Source organism: Haliaeetus albicilla, chromosome 17, assembly GCF_947461875.1.
Source record: "Haliaeetus albicilla chromosome 17, bHalAlb1.1, whole genome shotgun sequence".
In the NCBI taxonomy this organism is placed as follows: domain Eukaryota; kingdom Metazoa; phylum Chordata; class Aves; order Accipitriformes; family Accipitridae; genus Haliaeetus; species Haliaeetus albicilla.
Window position 1 is genome coordinate 25504959 of NC_091499.1, and position 17967 is coordinate 25522925.

At 40.0% G+C, this 17967-nt stretch overlaps 1 protein-coding gene across 1 annotated transcript in view; it reads right to left on the reverse strand.

Moving 5' to 3' along the window:
• Positions 1–5419: 5419 nt before the first annotated feature.
• The window catches only part of CDC40 (cell division cycle 40), a 43367-nt gene continuing 30819 nt past the window's right edge, over positions 5420–17967 (reverse strand). Inside the window, exons 9-15 of the mRNA XM_069805091.1 lie at positions 17418–17463; positions 16100–16201; positions 14701–14816; positions 14484–14617; positions 9749–9825; positions 7401–7545; positions 5420–6483 (exon numbers count right to left, since the gene is read on the reverse strand). Coding sequence (XP_069661192.1) covers positions 6306–6483; positions 7401–7545; positions 9749–9825; positions 14484–14617; positions 14701–14816; positions 16100–16201; positions 17418–17463 — 798 coding nt within the window. The 3' untranslated portion in view covers positions 5420–6305. The remainder of the gene's footprint in view (positions 6484–7400; positions 7546–9748; positions 9826–14483; positions 14618–14700; positions 14817–16099; positions 16202–17417; positions 17464–17967) is intronic.

The following is a 17967-nucleotide window of genomic DNA, read 5'->3' on the forward strand; positions in this document are numbered from 1 at the left end:
AGAGCAGCAACAGATGTGAATCCCCCAAACTACCACAGTTAATACCACAACATGGGCTTTCCACAGGGAGCCCACAGCAGCATGGAGAGGGATGTGTTAGGACACTAACACACTTCTCCAGGGAAACTGGTCTCTTTCTGAATTTCACACTGGCTTCCTTGGAGGTTCCAAAATTTGACCAAAGAAAGGTCTGACCTCCTGCCACGCTCCGAAACCTGACGTTTATCACGTGCCCTTCTGGCCCCAGGCTTTGATGCCATCGGTGACTTCTGAAGGGTTGTTCTTCACAAGCGCCTCTCAGCTGTGAAAGATCAAAGAAAGCGTGAAGGGAACATATGTCTGGCCTTTCTTGGCAGATGCCAAGAAGACGTATCACCCGGTAGCACACCTGAAGAAATAACACTCATTCTCTCTGGTGAATTATTCAACAGCTGAGACCATCTGGTTCATTCAAAAACTTTGATTTCATGAGCTTCATTAGCCGCTCCCTTGCGCTTGAAAGGATCCTCAGGGTTATTCAGTAGGAAATCACTCTTGACTTCTTCCTGCTTGTTAACACAATGTGACATTTAATTGCAGTCAGTAGAGACCTGGTTTAGTGCCGGTGGAAGTTCAGAGCTGACCTACATTCAGAGACGTATTTATACTTGCCTCCCTCCACTGGCTTTCAGGGGCAGCCTGAGCAGAGCAAGCCTGGCACTTGAAGGGAATCACCTGTGATAAGGAATGCATCTTTTCCCTTAAATAGAAGTCCCTGTTCACAGTTTGACCTGCCTGTTGTAAAGAGTTTCAGCTGGTTCAGAAAGCGACCTTTGCAGAGACAGCCTGTGCTATGGCCCTTGTCCTGATGGGCAGGACCTTACACAAGGGGAAAACAGGAGCTTGCTTTGAGCTGCCTAGAAACGACAACTCAAACATGAATACCAATCAATGTCCCTGCTCTTTTTGGTGGATTACTACCATACTTGTCTGTTTTTCAGCAGTTTCCTGAAAGAAAGTGCAGTGGTGTACACCGTACAAAACTTCTGCAAGTAATTAAAGTGCTCCTGTGCCTCAGCTGGTATTCCCCCCACCCCGTACTTGAAATTCCATTTCTGAATCCAACCCGAACAATGTGAATCCCACTCTTGCATCCACCTTCAGATATCTCGAGTGGTGCCACCACCCTGGCAGGGAGGTGGGGACGGCTGCCCGACCCGTGTCAGACCCCTAACGCAGCAGCAGCAGCCGCATCTCTCCACCGACACCAGCCAGGAGCAGCCGCGGCGCAGGGGCTGGGACCTCACCGGACAACCCCACGCGGACCCCCCAAACTGACCTGCCAGGCAGGATGGGTCCCGAAATGCCTTCTCACTTCTTGTTTACGAAGGGAAGGAAAATTGCTCCAAGAAATAGGAGAATCCAGCGTCTGAAGAAATATTCCATAATGTTATTCCGCTCTTTTAATATTGGAGGAACAATGACAAAAAGCAAAGAAAACCAACTCGCCCCCTTGCCCCAAGGTACTCCCAAAGGGTCGGCACCGGGGCAGAGAAAGAGAGGAGCTTGTTGCAGAGAAACTGTTCTGACAAAACTCAGTGTGGTTTTGAAAACTCAAGGGAATGGGCCTTCTTTTTCCTGTAGATGTCTGGCCTGACAACTGACTTATTCAGAGTCTGACTTCCCTCTTCATCTCCTGAGCAAGGAATACTGGAAGGGATTACGTTTTACAGAATATATACGGAGGACCTGAAGCAGCAAGATTGTATAAGGTTGGAGAAGCAAAATATAAACAACTAGCCTGGGCGAGCACAGTCACAGCTGCATGGGGAAATCAGCCTGGTGCAAGCTAAGGTAGGAACTTAAATTGTTACAGCTCTTCCAGGACAGGGCATTTTTGCTTTTTTTTTTTTTTTAAATGTTGCTTTGCAAGAGTTTAAACTCCACTGAAAAGAAAGCCTTATTCCACGATTGAAGAGTCTAGCTGGGGAGTTAGAGCAAGACACCAACCACAGGGCAGTTATGCTGGGAGAACTGGACAGAGAACGGGACAGATGTGCAGCTCGCAGAACCGCGTCCAGGTAACTGTCAGTGGTCGTGAAGCTCCGTAAAGTTCCTATTACTGAAATGGCTCCCTAGAGGATTTGTGCTGTCTTCCTTTCCCAAATCAGAGGAGAAACAGGCTCAGTTAGTCTTGTCATCTTTCAGACCAACCCAAAAAACCCCAAGGCCTAACGAGAACCTGTTATTCTGAACAACAGACCCAACGCATCTGCAATAACATTTCATTTTAGCAGTCTCCCAGTGGCATGAAGCGCAGAAGGTTAAAAGGAGACTCAGAAAGGCTCGGTGCTTTAGCATTTAACACAGTTTAAATGTTCTATCACACAACAAGATAACAAACGGGTCTGAGGTCAAACTTCCAGTGTACCTGGTGAATTTAGAGGTCCATGCCCCATTGAAAGTCACTGCAACTTGTTTCTAAAAACTTTAAACTTGCAAGGAGCTTCTGTAAACATAATCCTGCCACACGCAGTTTTCTCTGAGCCCTGCAAGACAGCCATGGTGTATCTGGGGTTTTTTTTTTTTTTTTTTATCAGCAAGCCTGACAGAAAAGACACATTTTACTGCAAGATATGAGATTTAATTTTGAGTGTATGCTAGTGAAGCCAACCTACAGCAGCAAGTCCTTAAGCAGTGTCCAGAGGAACAACCTCCCTGGCAACTGGTTTTTCTGGTGTATAGGTTCAACTGTTTAAAGTCTTCCAAGCAAAACTCCCCCCCGCCACGTGTTCCCCCTCGTGCAGGCTGCTTGTCATATGGAGTCTTCCTAGCAAACAGGAGCAGGATTTTGTAATGACCAGCTGGTAGAAAGAAGGAAAGTACATTGTGTTATTGGGCTGCCAGAGCTGCAAGGCTGACTGTTTAAATCAGCCCTTAAGGACCACAGCGTTAAACAGTATATTGAACATCTGCCTGTTGCTAGAAATTGGCTTTTTTACAAGACAATCTTGGACTTTTCTGGATGTACAGTAATTTAGATATTTGTTCCTCGTAATGAGGGCGAAGACTGAGCAGCACCATCTTACTGGGGACAATTATAAACTCTGAGCAAGACAGATGCTAAGACCATCTGCTTTAAGAAAGACAGCCTTCTTACCAGCAAGTTGCATGAGGATATGTGGGATATTTCCCCCTCTTGCATATGAAAAAAGTCCAAGAAAAAGATGGCACAAGGCCAAAGGAACTATCAAGTTTCCCAGGCAGAACTCCAAGAATGATGGAGATATAGTTCACTTATCTGTAAAACTTCCGCTGTAAAAGTAATTGGTATTAATAAAAGTGTCAACATATTGGCACATCATTTCTGAAAGTTACAGATGCATGATCAAGGGGAACAAAATGATGATGCTGTGAGAGCAGCCCAGCACTCCAGCTTGCATGTATCCCTTCCCGGCAGTGTAGCACCCTTGCCTCCAGCCCTCCCAAGAAGCTCCTTTCAGCTCGAATCACTTTGTTGCGTTCTCTGCCTAAGGTTAGAGAAGAAAAAATTGGGGGAACTCGAAATACACTCTTCCCTTTCCCCCCAGCGCTGCTTCTTCCCCTGGCTCTGTCTGCTCACACACTGAGTTCAGCCTAGGGGTCTCAGTCTAGACTTGTTCTGACCAACATCTGTAACAGGCCAATTTCTGGCAAAACATGAAATTGGGAAGATAAGAGGAGGACATGATTCGAGTTAATTAGCCCAGGAAGAAATCTTTTCCCAGGTGGCTGCTGCAGAGACAAGTCTAGACTCGCACAGACACGCGCTGTCTATCCTTGTGCACAGCAAACTAGCTGACATCGTGAGCTTTGGAGTTTGCGACTCTCGAGCCGACAAGAGGAAATTATCCTCATAAAAATTCCCCCTGCAGGCTTCAATGCAGATGTGAGAAATTCCACAAAAGATTAACACGGTGACCAACTGAGAGGGACAAAGGATTTTATCTGAAAGTTTCTAAGGGAAATTTGGTTCTGGGCTTGTTGTGAACATTTAATCCCAATTCATCAACTCCAGCAGAATTTATTGAGTCAACATTTCTTATTTTTGTTCCCCAAAGACAACACCTAGTATATTACTACAAAAGTTTATACACTTATTTTTATACTTTGTATATACTATATATATATTTATAAAGTTCTGCCTGGTAGGTGATGTGGAAAAACACAGTACCAACCACAGAGCCAAGCATTTTGTGTATTATGATTTAAAAGCTTTTAAGCATTTGGGAAAGGTGTTTCTCATATGAAAGCTAATATACATTCCTGCGAGAAGTTTTTGTATCCGCTCTATTCCTCCTCTCCTCCCCACTTCCCTATACTTACAAGGGGCTCATGGTCAGGGCACATGGCCACATATCCATTTAGTTAATGTATCTGAAGGAAGAAAGCAGTTCTAAATTATTTCAGCCCACTTTCTCCTGAAGCAGCACCAGGGGCAGAGCGCACACCAGAGCTCAACTCTCAGCTCAGGAGTCGAGTCCTCCCTGCGAAGAAAACCACGTTGGAAATTCACCCTCTGCGACGTGGCAGCAGCTCACTCCCACCCGCGCCCTGAAGAGCCTCCGAAGAGGAACAGCCTCCTCTCCCTGCCGAGGGCACAGTCCTCGGGACACACGGGACCGGCGCTTTCCTCTGTCTCTGGGCTCTAACATTCCCTGTCTCAGTACTTGCACGGGTGCAAGGCTAGGCAATACCCAGTTACCACCAGTACAGCGCTTGTGAAAACAGTCTGTGGGGTTTTTCAGGTACACAAGGCTACCAAGAAGGGAAAGTAAACAGAAACATGTAAACTTGGTGCAGTTATGTGACAGCATGGACGGACAGTGGAAAGATGCTCAAGCTGAGCTTCAGACAGTTGGTCTAAAAACATGTAAGCTCCATGCTCACTCACAAGGGCCTAACTTCAGCGAGTACACTTCGAAAGAACAGAATTGTCTTGTTAATCAATCAAAAAAACCAAAACCAAACCAAAAACCCACAGAACAACCAACTCGTTTCCTTCTGTCTACACAATTTGAGATTCTTTGCATCTCATCTACGGAACTGCCTTATCTTCTATCCTGCTGTCAAATTAAGGCAATTACTCTTCTGCTATTGTTTATAATTGATAAGCAGTGATTGCATTTATAGTAAACAACATAGTGTAATTCAAAACTAATTAAAGACTGATCAATGGGATAAATTCATCCCATATTTTTTTTCCATTACGTGCTCAAAAAGAGAGCAGATAGGGAGTTGAAAGGCTTTTCTTCTGCTTCCAACTTGTGCTGTTCATACAAAACTAATGCAAGAGAATGAGTTTATCTGAATGCTGGTACAACTGCAAATTAAAATACCAAATGGTAAGGAATATTTTATATGGATGCTGCTAGACACAAGAATTGAATGAAGATAAGGAGACATTTTATAAAAAGATTTATTAAAAATAAGTTCTTTAAAGAGAAAAAGTGTGACGTATATACATTAAATTGTCAAAACCTTTATGGGGCTTATAATACAATGTATTCCAAACTGAACAAGACACATTCACTTCTTTTTTAAATATGTCATGCTTATTGGAACATAACAGCATATGGGAAGAGAAAAAAACCCAACATTTAACACACAACTATTGCAAGCAAAATCTTGAAATTGAGGACTACTTGCAAAGATGAAACTCAGTAATCAGCATGATGCTATTGTTAAATACAGACAGAACCCCAGAGTTTATGAATACAGTCTTCGGTTGACACAGTTTATCTGACAACTGCTAGCTTCCAATTAGTTCATTTCTACTGTGAATTAACAGATCTTAGCAAGTGGGTTTGTGTTCTACAAATGTAGAAGTATTTTGGGGACAACAAAATACCACCTAAAACCAGGTAAACAAATGTATGTTTTTCAGCTCTATTGCAGTAGATATCAAAGATTTCTTCTTAGGAAGAGAGTTACGCGATTGCTGGTTTTCTTCTTTCATTCCCCACATCTCTGACAGCCAGAACCACAAAAATAGTTTTTCTTAAAATTTTTTTTATTTTACAAGAGTGTTTCACACAAACAGTGACATGACAAATTAACACTTGATTCTGCATGCTTCAGATGACCTCAGCTTCTCATACTCAGAGGTCATATTTAGAACTCTATCCTTTCAGTTGTATCTTCTGAAGATTTCCCATTTTTTATTGCATATATACAGCTAGCTGAGAACTGCAGTATTACAAATGTCTACCCATTCTTACAGCAGAATTCACTCTAGTCTCAGGTGTATGCAGGACTTGCATCTTTTGATCTTTGTAGCATCCTCTTTAGTCCCATAGTTTAATAAGACCATCCCAGCCACACGTAATGACTTTAGATGTTTCGTGTGGATGCCACACTGCACCGATACAGACTTTATCATGCGCTTTTAATCTGCTGTAGAGTTTTGTTGTCTTCCAGTCCCAGATGTTAAGTTTTCCATCTGCATCTCCAGATATCACATAGCTATATTAAGAGGATTAAAATAAAAGCTGTATCATGTGTGAAGACTGCTTGTATTATAATACTTCTACATTGAGCAATGGAAAAGAGCTTCACCCAGTGAGCTGCCTGTCTGACAATCTGCAAACATACCTACCAAAGAATTAGCATTCATTCTGTGCTCTAAAGCACGCAAGTCCTGCAGAAGGTGATTCATCAACTGCGAGGTAAATGTGCTAAGCAATGTGATTATACCATACACTGTGTTACTGGAACTAAAGAGAATACATCAGCAAAAGAGAAAGTGCCAGAAGTTTCTCTAAAATTTATAGACACTTCTCTCCACTTTTTCCTCCAGTTTTGCTGACGTTATTCTCCGGTTTTTATAGTAATGAATAACTTGTGTACGAACAGTGGTAAATGTATGGGCACATTACTAAGCAAATTAGATGAAAAAGATGGTTCTCTGAAAAAATAAATTAGGACACCCACACCAGACCTGCATATTGGGAAAACCTGTCAAGTCTGAATCCCAGGTATTCTGGACAAGTGCATATTGTGGGAACAGACCCTGTACTGCAGACCATGCACAAAACCAGCCAGATGCAAGTCAGAAGTGGAAGCCTCCTGCGCTGTACCAGGGCCGGCTAAAACAAGGGGAGTCTCTGGATGGTTCAACAGCAGTGTAAATAATCTTTGCAGAATGGGGAATCTGGACTACATGGACTGTTTTCTAAATATTGCTCAGAGCAACCACTGAGTATAGCTTAGTCCTATCAAATGACAAGAGTAAACTTTCCGTTCTGCTGCTTGGCTAGAGAGCTCTGATGCTGAGTTAATAGGATGGTTGTGCATCAATGAATGTTGCAGAGGATTCAAAAAGAAATTTAGCATCTGTGCCAGCAAGTTTTAGGATGAAGCTCATTCACACAAAAACTTACCTCATGTCAGGTGAAAAATCCACTTGACAAGCGTAGCCAGCTACCATGTGACCTTTGAAAATTTTCTTTTTGTTTAATCTGAATCTGTTCTGAGCTCCAAAAATCAGAATTTGGTTATCCATCGACTGGCAAGCCAACCATTTCCCTACAAGTGCAATAAATAAAGGTGGTATCAGAGTGCTGCACCTGAAAAAACAGACTTAAAACATTCCAGTTAAGATATTTTTATAACTTTTCTTGCACTATCTTAATCCAGATTTTCATTATGTATCAGGGTTCTAGGTAGCAGCTGATATTGCTTCTGCCTGGTACAACTGCCAAGAGGCAAAACCTTACGTTTGACAGGATTTGGGATGCCTATTACTACAAAATGCACTCAGGACTCTAGAAAAGCTCTGCCTGTTACAAAAATGTGCTCCATCAACCCCACTGACTCACTGGTAAGTTTTTAAGCTACTGAGTAAGCTTGCTGGTGCACACAATCAAGTAATTCAGATGAGGGGAAAAAAAACCCATCTAGCTGCAATCTATTTTGATTACCTGTTTTGTGGGTACTCTAAGATGGTCACCTCTTATTTTCGTTATGGGAAAAACAGGTCTAAGGTAAGAGGAGTCTGAAAATCCTTATGTTTTTCCAACTATTTAGTATTCTCTGCCCTAATGGAATGCAATTTAATAGATACTTTAGTGAAAGAAAAAACCCCAGGCTTTTCTAATCTTAACTCTACCTCATTTTGCATCTTGGCAGTGCATTAACTCCTGCCTGAGAATCCAGTGAAGATGATGTGCTACAGAACACCATAGAAGAGACACTTCTGTCCTGAACCCTGCATACTGTCACTGTCTTTCCAGTGTTTCACACAAACAGTGATAACATAAAATGTGCTGACTTGACTGTAAATCTGGCACACTTCCAGCTACTAGCTTGGAATTTGAGGATTTTCTTCAGCCTCTCAAAGAAACAAATCAAGTGTATACCCCAAGCATGTTACTCTCCTCTTCTACTTTTTAAAAGGTCTGTCTCCTGCATCACTCAGGAGGAAAAATTTAATTGATGAGATTCATAAATCGGTGCCCCTAAGCAGAAAAGTTCCAGATCTGTAAAACTCTCAATTTACTTTTCTTTAAAGGACTCATTTAACTCCAAAATGATGCATGATGTTTCTGGTACAATCTGTAGCATTACTATTCCGAAAGAACTTGTTTTGTGTAATATTGGATGACTGCACGTCGAGATAATGTTAGTTAATGTGACAGGTGATGTCTTGAGCTGAAAAGATGATTACTTCATTCCTAACATCATTTACTGTCTCATCTCAGAAATCAAACACTCAAATGCTGGCCAGCCAGAACTGGAAAAAGAATGAGAAATCCAGTATTTCAATATGGAAGAATGAGATGAACTGAAAAACTGGATGGGAATACAGCAAGTTGTGCAATTTCAGAAACAGGGGTTGAAAAAGGCCAGCATGGGAAGCTAACATTTTTAAATGTCTTTTTCCAGAACCTTCCCTTTTATTTTAGAAACCCACTTCTATTGTTAAGAATAAAATATTTATACTGCAAAGCAAATACAATTTGATGCTGATAGCTGGCTTAAAATGTTAGCTGTGCAACAAGGTGATCTACCACTACTCAGCATAATGAGACTGTTAACTGTAAATCTGGCAACACTTCAATAATATTGACACTAAAGCTATTTAATTTTGGCCAAAAGAGATAACAGAGATTTTGACCTGTTAGAAGGATTTTCACTGATTACTGGAGGCACTAAACCTTTATCCTCCTTCAGTTTGATTCTAATTGAAGAACATGAACACCAGTGAAACATTAACATACAGAAACACTGAGATAATTTGGGATTTCTCTTATGCAAGAGTTATTTGGGCTATATTTGGAACAGAAAGGAACAGCATTAACAGGATCACGTACAACATCAGTTTCTGCTTTAACAGTGGCACCACAAGGACTGCTGAACTTGCTTAGTACTTTGCAGCCATTGTCAGTTCCCACCATTGTTTGTCTTAATATTTTAAATACAGCAAAGAGCACATCGTAGCTCTGTAAAAAGAAAGAGTCCTTTTGCCCTGTCTGGATGAAGGTCTAAATTTAAATTGATACACGTATCCTGATATAACCCCTCATTTTGACATACTTGTTCTTCTTAAGACTCTTAAATCAAAACCAGATCCAGCCAAATCTTGGAATAAACTGATAAACACACTGATTTGGGGGGAGGGGTAGCATGGGGTGACAGGCGGATGCAACATGGCAACATTACAGAGATATAATCAGTAAGACATGCCTATGTAAACTAGGCCTAAGAAGGCAGTAAAGTGTTAACCTACCATTTGGAGACAAAGTCACGGCTGGCATCGAATGCATACTTGGCTCAGCTATGTACTTGAAGTCTACAGGAATGTCCCTGCAAAAGGAAGAAGTATGTGTTTTCTGAAGACATGGAGATGTTCCAAAGGGTTGCCTCCAGTCAGCTGATGTACTCAGCCACTGAACCATGGAGAGTGTATGGTGGTGTCCAAAGGAAGAATGTGCAAAAGCTCAAAAATATTGTGAATGCCCACCTAGAGAGCTCCAGCTGTGGAGCCATCTACAGGATAACCTCTGATAGAGTGAATTTACCCCAATCAAATGGCCTAGAGTCTAAAGCAGGATTATAATTCCAACTGTTAAGAGTAAAACTGTAACAAAAGATACACTATTGCCTCCAGTTTAATGGCAGCTTTTACAAATTCTTATATAGGTACCAAGAATAGACTGATACATGCAAATATCTTATTCGAATGTCTTACTGACTTGAGTTTTAACTAGAATATTTCTGCTTTTTTTTTTTTTTTTTTTAAATAAAGGAAAGGAAAACAGGAGTCTCTCTCTCATCTCTCTAACAATGCCCTTTTCCTCCTGATTTCCCCAAATGGGATGCCAACCAATTCCAAATGTCCACAGTTGAACTGAACTGTGAACTCGCTGGTCTCAACTGCATACAGGAATGTGCCAGTGTATTTTAAGAACATACACTGTCCTGTACAAAGGCCTAGGGAACAACCAAGTACAGTCTAATCCTTACTCAACAGAACTGTCATTTGGTTTTGACTATATAAATTGAATTACTAACGGTCCGTGCATATTCACAGTATTCTTCATACCCTACACTAGATGACTGGTAAAAAGGGAAGGCATGCACGTCTTTCTCATTAAGCAAAAGAAATTTCCAGCAGAAAATAGATTTGATTAATGTATTCAGCAGAAAACACATGCAAAATGTTCTGTAGCAACATTAATTAATACAAAGGGGATGGTTATGACTTCATTGTCTAATTCACACACGAGAAGGGCTGCTGAGACACTATTGGAACAGAGAGCGTGGGTGGCTGCCTTGTACTAGCTGACCGAGCCTTGCTGGATGGCAATGCTGTTGACATTAGCAAGGTAATTACTCTACAATAAAATAGAATTGTAAGTTATTTCCCGTCATCTTGTGTTAAGCAACATGCACATGGGCAGCAGGGTGAGAAGCTGCTCTGTTGTCAGGAAGCAACACAAACGCTCCTGTGAGATAAACGTTAAAATCATTTACCCCTCAGCAAGAAGGGCAACCTACTTAATACACTGTGGATACCAGCATGCACAGGAATAACTGGCTCCCAAGCAGGCAGACCTAAGACTACTGTCGGACAGTAAATCTGTAAAGGAATAGCAACAAAAAGCCCACATAATCTCTGAGGCTGACCAACATGACAGCACAGGAGGTGCAGCCCCCCTGTGCCCCATCCTGTCCTTTGCATCAGTACCCAAACAGCTTCAAACCCCACCTGCAACAGGACCCAAGGTCGTTGCTGCAGTAAGGCCAGATCCTGATCAGCTCCCACCATCCAACACTGCCTGAGCCCACCAGTCATCTGGAGTCCTCAGTGCCAGATAAAAGCAATCCCACTGGAAGCCCCATTAAAAAAAACAGTCTCACCACAGAAGATGCATCTCCAATGCTGAATTGTACTGCAGTAAGAAATTTAAATGCAGCGCAGGTTGTCCTGCCTTCTCTCCCTTTACAAATGAAGGCAGGCTCATCTACTGGAATTTATTCAAGACAGCTCTGCTTTATGTTGAAACCTACCAGACACGCTTAGGACAGCTGCAGGATACGCTGCATTAAACTACTAGGCAAAATAGAGATACATTTATGTTTCACATTTGCTTCCAGTCAAATTGCTAAATTAGTAATGTCAGCCTGCTCCCCTAAAAAACCAAAAAAACTTTAAAAGATGCTGTCATGGTTGCCTGACCTCAACACTCATGTGATATATTGTTTGTTCAAATTTTTAAATGTAAAGATCTTCAAGTCCTTTCCCCACTTCATAGCATTTCTAAGGCTGAAAAGTTTTAAATATCAAAAGTAGTATCTGCTAGCCAAGATTTAGGAACGTGATACTCTGGGGTTCTAATACAACTTCTTCCCCAACCAGGAGAGAAAAAAAATCCTTTTAAAGAAAGAAGGGGTATGGGGGAGGTGGGAGGAACCAAACCACAAACCCCAAATGCAACCCAACCCAGTTTTGGGATCTACACATCATGAAGAGCTGTCTCCAGAGACTATGGTATCTTTACCAGGAACGATGGAGAGAAAAGGCCAGTTGAGGGGTATAGCTTTACAGAGATGACGAACCTCTTAAGCCTCTCAGGATAATAACTAAGCTACCACTGTATAGTTCTTGCTTTGCTAGATGACTTGAAAGTAAAAGGAAATAGAAGCTTCCAAGGCCAATTGCCCAAATCATTTCACTGTTTATCCAAGTAGGACCAGATGCGTATGAAACGGGCAAAAACTAAATAACATTTTGCATTTCTAGAAGAAAGAACACAGAATATGATACCCATGCCAACTTTAATGTCCCTGCTGTAACACAATCACATGAAATGCGAAAGCAGACAAATTTTAAAGTACTCCCATTAAGATTCCTAAAGAAACCATTTAATCTGCAAGAGTCTGTGCTATACTTGCAGTCTGAACTTTCAGCAACCAACTGCAACCCAGTGTACAGCACAGTGAAATGTATGCATGGGATAAACTCTTGGGGAAAGGAGATTTAAATTCTCAGGGGAGAAGTTCCTCACTGTGATGAAGTCTGACATGGCATCCCATTACCAGCCCTGGCCAAGTCAAAGTGTTTACAAAACATACTAGAAAATTCCTCCAGACAATTGAAGCTAAGCAATTAGACCAGCTTTAATTACTGGCTTTTAAGGCCATACTCAGGTCGTAATTACTTCTGCTTTGTTTCTGTAGGATACTGAAGAAATATTGTGCTGAAGAACATACGAAGAAACATGCCAAAAGGTGCAGTAACCAAATCACCCTAAGTTGCAAATAATTTTCCTTATGAACTTAGGAGAAAAGGGTTTGAGGTGCAGCATGAAATAATTTACCATGGAGGTTTTCAAGCTCTAAAAGCTTCTGTAGTGAATATATTAACTTAGTTTTAATTGCCTTGTAAAAATCTGGATCTTGAAATTAAAGGAACATGCCTACAGACCCATTAACATATATTATGGCAGGTTGTGGAGAAAGGTTTTTGAGTCGTGTCTAGGCAGACAGCATTATATTTGCTTTTTATAAAACCAAAACATTTGCTTTTTATAAAACAAAAAAAATTGCCAACGACTGTATTACAGAATATTGCCTACAGTTGAGTTCCCCATTATCTGACCAAGGGAGCTCTTTCTTCAGTGTGCAGCAAGCTCAGTACATATTTTTGCTTCAGAAGGAAAAAACTTCTGCTACTGGAACAATCAGGTTGCGATGTTCCCATGCCAGAACCTTTTTGCCTTTCCTGCTCTTCCCCACAGAGTGACTAAATCCACCCACTTCGCTATTTATTTCAGCCATCAACACAAAGCTCACAAAACAAGGGCAATCCAATCTCAAGGAAGTAACAGATTTGTGCAAGTGAGATCACCCTCCCACTTGCCAGAGAGGAGACATTCCTTAGCAGATACAATATTGTACAGATTTTTCTTTAAGGAGCTCAGTAAATGCATGGGTCTAATTATGAAGTACTGACAGAGGCTCTCTTGGAGTGACATATGGTGACAGCATTGCATGTCTAGCCTAAGCCTGGGTTCCCAGACTTTGGTCATTACCACCGCTGCTACTGGCAATGATAGCAGCCGATCACAGACATGCTGAGGGTTTTGTTGGCTGCTTGGGTAACACTCAAATACCACAGATTGGAGTCTCTTGCCTAGGTTTAAAAAAAAAAAAAAAAAAAGGCAAGCTAGGAAGGAACTGATTAGTCACAGAGCTGTCAAACTAGTGTCCGTATTGTGCAACAGCTTTGCATGTGTGAACAGCAAAAGGAAATGGATACCTAAAGATATGGGAGTGATTATTTCAAAAAGAAATTTGAAGTTCTAGAGAAATCTTAAAAGTCCTAAGCTGAAAATCTTAGTACCTAGAACCTTGTGGAAAACATTTCAGATAGGAGAGATTTGTTTTCTCCCCAGATATGTTAAAAATTGGAAGCCATTTAAAATGATGTTTCTTATGAGTTTTTCTTGGATGGACTTTCACTTTTCTGTCATCTATTGATACACATAGTATGAATACAATGATTGCCAAAAAACCCAGACTACCAGAAAACCAGAAATGAAGCTACACTAAACCAGTTATTTCATACATGGGCCAAATACTATATAATACTATGCACATCCAAGTTCAAAGCATTCAAAACTGACACACACTAATGTAACAGAGCAGACATTTCTTTAAAAGGTTAATTTAAGGGCCAATACACCCCCAGGGAAAGGAGAGAGAACAGAGATCACTAATAGAGTGCAGCGTGCTTCAGGCTGACAGGACTGTCTTATGCTTTCTTTGGGGGAAGAGGAAATCTATGAAGCTTCTCAAGCATTAAGCCAGAATAGGGTTTTAAAGCTAGCTCTTCCTCAGCTAGCTAGAGCTCAGTACACTCCAGTGTCTTATGTGCTATGTATACTTTTAAAAATAAACTCTCTTTGCAGTTTGCTCATAATATACTTTAGGTTAAAATTCAAAATTTTTAAACTTACCATTCCCAGACTCTTAAACTCTTGTCATCAGATGTACTCACAAACCTTCTATTTTCATCCACAAACACAATGGTGTTGACAGCTCCCAAATGCCTATCGTATTCCTGCACAATCTCACCACTTCGAATATCCCACTACAAATAAAAAAGTCAGGATAAGACCTTGTTTTTTACTAAATATCAGAATTCTTAGAGGAAGAGATATTAAGTAGACATACCTGCACAATTTTCTTGTCTGACATTCCTGCAACAAAGAGATTTTGTTTATCTTCGTCAGGATTGAACTTGACACAATAAGGAACCTTCCTGTTTGTGAATCTTGAAATACATTGCCCTGCAACAGAAAAGCCATTCATAGTGCATCAGGTTGGAAGTTCTATGGGCTGATTAGCTCTTTGTAGATTGTGATAAAACCTATTTGTTTTACTTTTACTTTACTAACAGCAGAAAATACTTATTTTAAAGCTCTTGAGAGAATTAGAGGGTAGAATTTACCCTGCTCTTTGATTAGACCTTCTTTCACGTTTGTATGCACACACCTGTATGAACACATACACATACAAACTGTTCTGTACCTTACTACAGCTTTCCAAACAATATAACTGCTCAGTACCCTGTATGTCATCAGGGCATATCAAGGACATCAGGACTGGTCAGGATATCACAAGCTGACCACTGTCTTTGCAAACCATCACCTCCTTAGGATCAAAGGTCTTCTCTACAAGAGACTTAAACTGAGGCAAGAATTCCTCAATCCTAAGTCTAGGAAAGGATAACAGTAATCCAACTGCAAAACAAACCACTGACCTCCTCTCATAGCCTCAGCCATAAGTACCTTGACTGCATGTTATCTGTAACTTACAGGAGTTTGTTTTAATCCAAAAGCTCAATATGTTTTTCAGGTGTCTAAATAACTGAGTTCAAACTCAAGACTGGAGAATTTGACTTATACCTTTCTGGCTGTCACCTGTATAAGACTAGTGGCACTGCTAGCCAAGAAAGCTAATGTCTTTTTCAAACATGGAAACTTCCTATCTTAGGAATGGACTTAAGTTTAAAAGAATATTGACAAAAATCTTTTTAGCTTAAGAAACTATTTGGAGCAGAATCTCCCAGGCAGTTCTGTGAGAGCATTAGACCTACCCTCCAGCTCCCTATACCAGTAGCTCAGTTTCCACCACCTTTTCTTATTTGGAGTGCTCTTCAAGTTCAAGTTAACCGAAAAATAAAGTGAAATAATTCTTCTAAATTAAGCATATTTAGGTCAAAACTGTGATTTCATTACTTAATTTCATGCCTGTAAATGTAAACATGCAATTAACTGATTTGGTAAATTTTGACTTTCTGCTGAAAATTGTTCTAACATTACAAGTAACTATCAAACTTCTCAAATAAAAAGGTATATGAAATACAGATATATAAGCAGTGTCAATTGCACCACTACAGCTAACAAAATGTTTAGGAAAAAAAGACTATTCATCCTGTAATAAAAGCCTAAACACTGAAGTACAGATGATATTAAGGATAATTGGAAACAACCCAACTGATAATATATCTTGACATTTACTATCAATTAAACACAGTGCCAAATAACAGTGTCTACAAATACAAGCCTACCTGTTTCAGTGTCCCAAAGTTTAAGATAGCGGTCGTATGCAGCACTAAGAAACCGAGTGCCAGCATTATTAAAACAGATGTCTCGAACAGCTTTACTATGTCCTATAAGACAGAAAAAAAATGCAATGATAGACTTTTATCTACTCATGCTCAGAATTAATGTTTTTTTTTAAACATTATTCAAGTTAAATCATCTTTCATAAATTGATATATAAGCAGAACTTTAAGTACTATTGGCTTCAAAGATTGTTCTGGTCACAGTTAAGAGCTGCAAGAAAAGTTTAAAACACTATAATAAATGTCAACATCTAATGAAGAAGAGGAGAGACAAACACTACAGGAGATACACTTACAGGAGAAACATTTCTAATTATAAAACAGGTACAAAATATGGGAAATATTAGATCAGAAAATTAAGAATGCTTTCATCTGGTGTTAACCTTGCTACCCCTCAACCCCAATAGTTTCATCTGTCCACTGCATCAGACTTGTAGGAGATCTCTTTAGTTAAAATATTGGCACAGTAACTTAAATATAGCAAAATAGCAGGTGAATCTGGTTGGTAATAAGGACCTTTTGAGAAAACCAGTCAAACTGTTCAGAAAGAGCAGTCTATTGAGAGGATCTTTTTTGAGCGAGCAGCTTCATCACGCTGCTGTCATAAGAAATATTAGGTGCAAAAAGACTTCTTTGTTGTTACTCAACATATATTCACTCAGTGTTCTAGAAATGTTCCCATTTCAAAAGGAGAATCAGCTACTTTCGTTCTGCATTCAAAGCTGCTAAGAAGTATGTATTTCTCTCTCAGCTATCTGCTTTAAAAATCACCTGTTACATGAACAGACAGCACCTGAACCAAAAAAAAAAAAAAAAAAATTTGCCATGCTTTTGCACTAGAAACTCAGCACAGAAGACACCACCTATTTAAGGTGGGATCATCAGACCATGAGATGCCCTCACTGCATAAAAACAGAGGGCTGCTGTTCTCAACATGAAGATGGGGCAATTTATTTTCACAATTTTGCCTTTGGAAAGGAGTCTCGCATAAAGTATTGATGACTGCAGTACACTAATATTTTGTTTTAAGGGTTGTAAGGTGTTATACATCAACATTAAATTGCTTGGAATAATGACAAAGGTTGACTAAAAACTTGCACCTTTTTCAATTCTTATTGCCAAAATCATACTGAATACTGTTTGCCTTGGATGCCTACAAGTCTTCTCTATGATAAATTAATAAGCTAACCTAAATCATATCCTTCCATGAAGTTGTTTTAAATATACATCAGGGTTTTTTTTTAAAAAAAAGACTTATTACCAATAAATGTTCGTAGACATCTTCGATCACCATATACTTCCCACAGCTTGGAAAATAAAGAAGGAGGAGGAGGAAAGATGTCAGTTGTTAAACAATAATGATGCTGAAATTAAGCGCAAACATATATGGCAACATCTTTTAAGAAATTAATTACAAACATATGATATCTACTGATTAATCACGACTGTCTACCCAGACATTCACAAGAATGCTCTATCACCTTCTTGTTAGCAAAACCCCCTTAAAGTAACTAAAACCTCCATACCATATTCCAACTTTAACGCCCTAGGGTTTTTCTAGTATAAAAAAGAAAAAATTATCAACTTCCCAATATGCTGTATGCTGGAATAAAATGAGATTAGTTCAAGACCACAAATGCTACAGCAAAACACTTCAGCAGAAACCTATTGCTAGTAGTAAAACCAGGCTTCACAGAAAATGAATTAACAAAGGCAATAACCTGAGGAACTTGTGACCTTCTATTATGAAATGATTAACACTGTTCTAACACCCAGTCTTGTGTATTATTTTTATCTTTGTTCCAATGAAT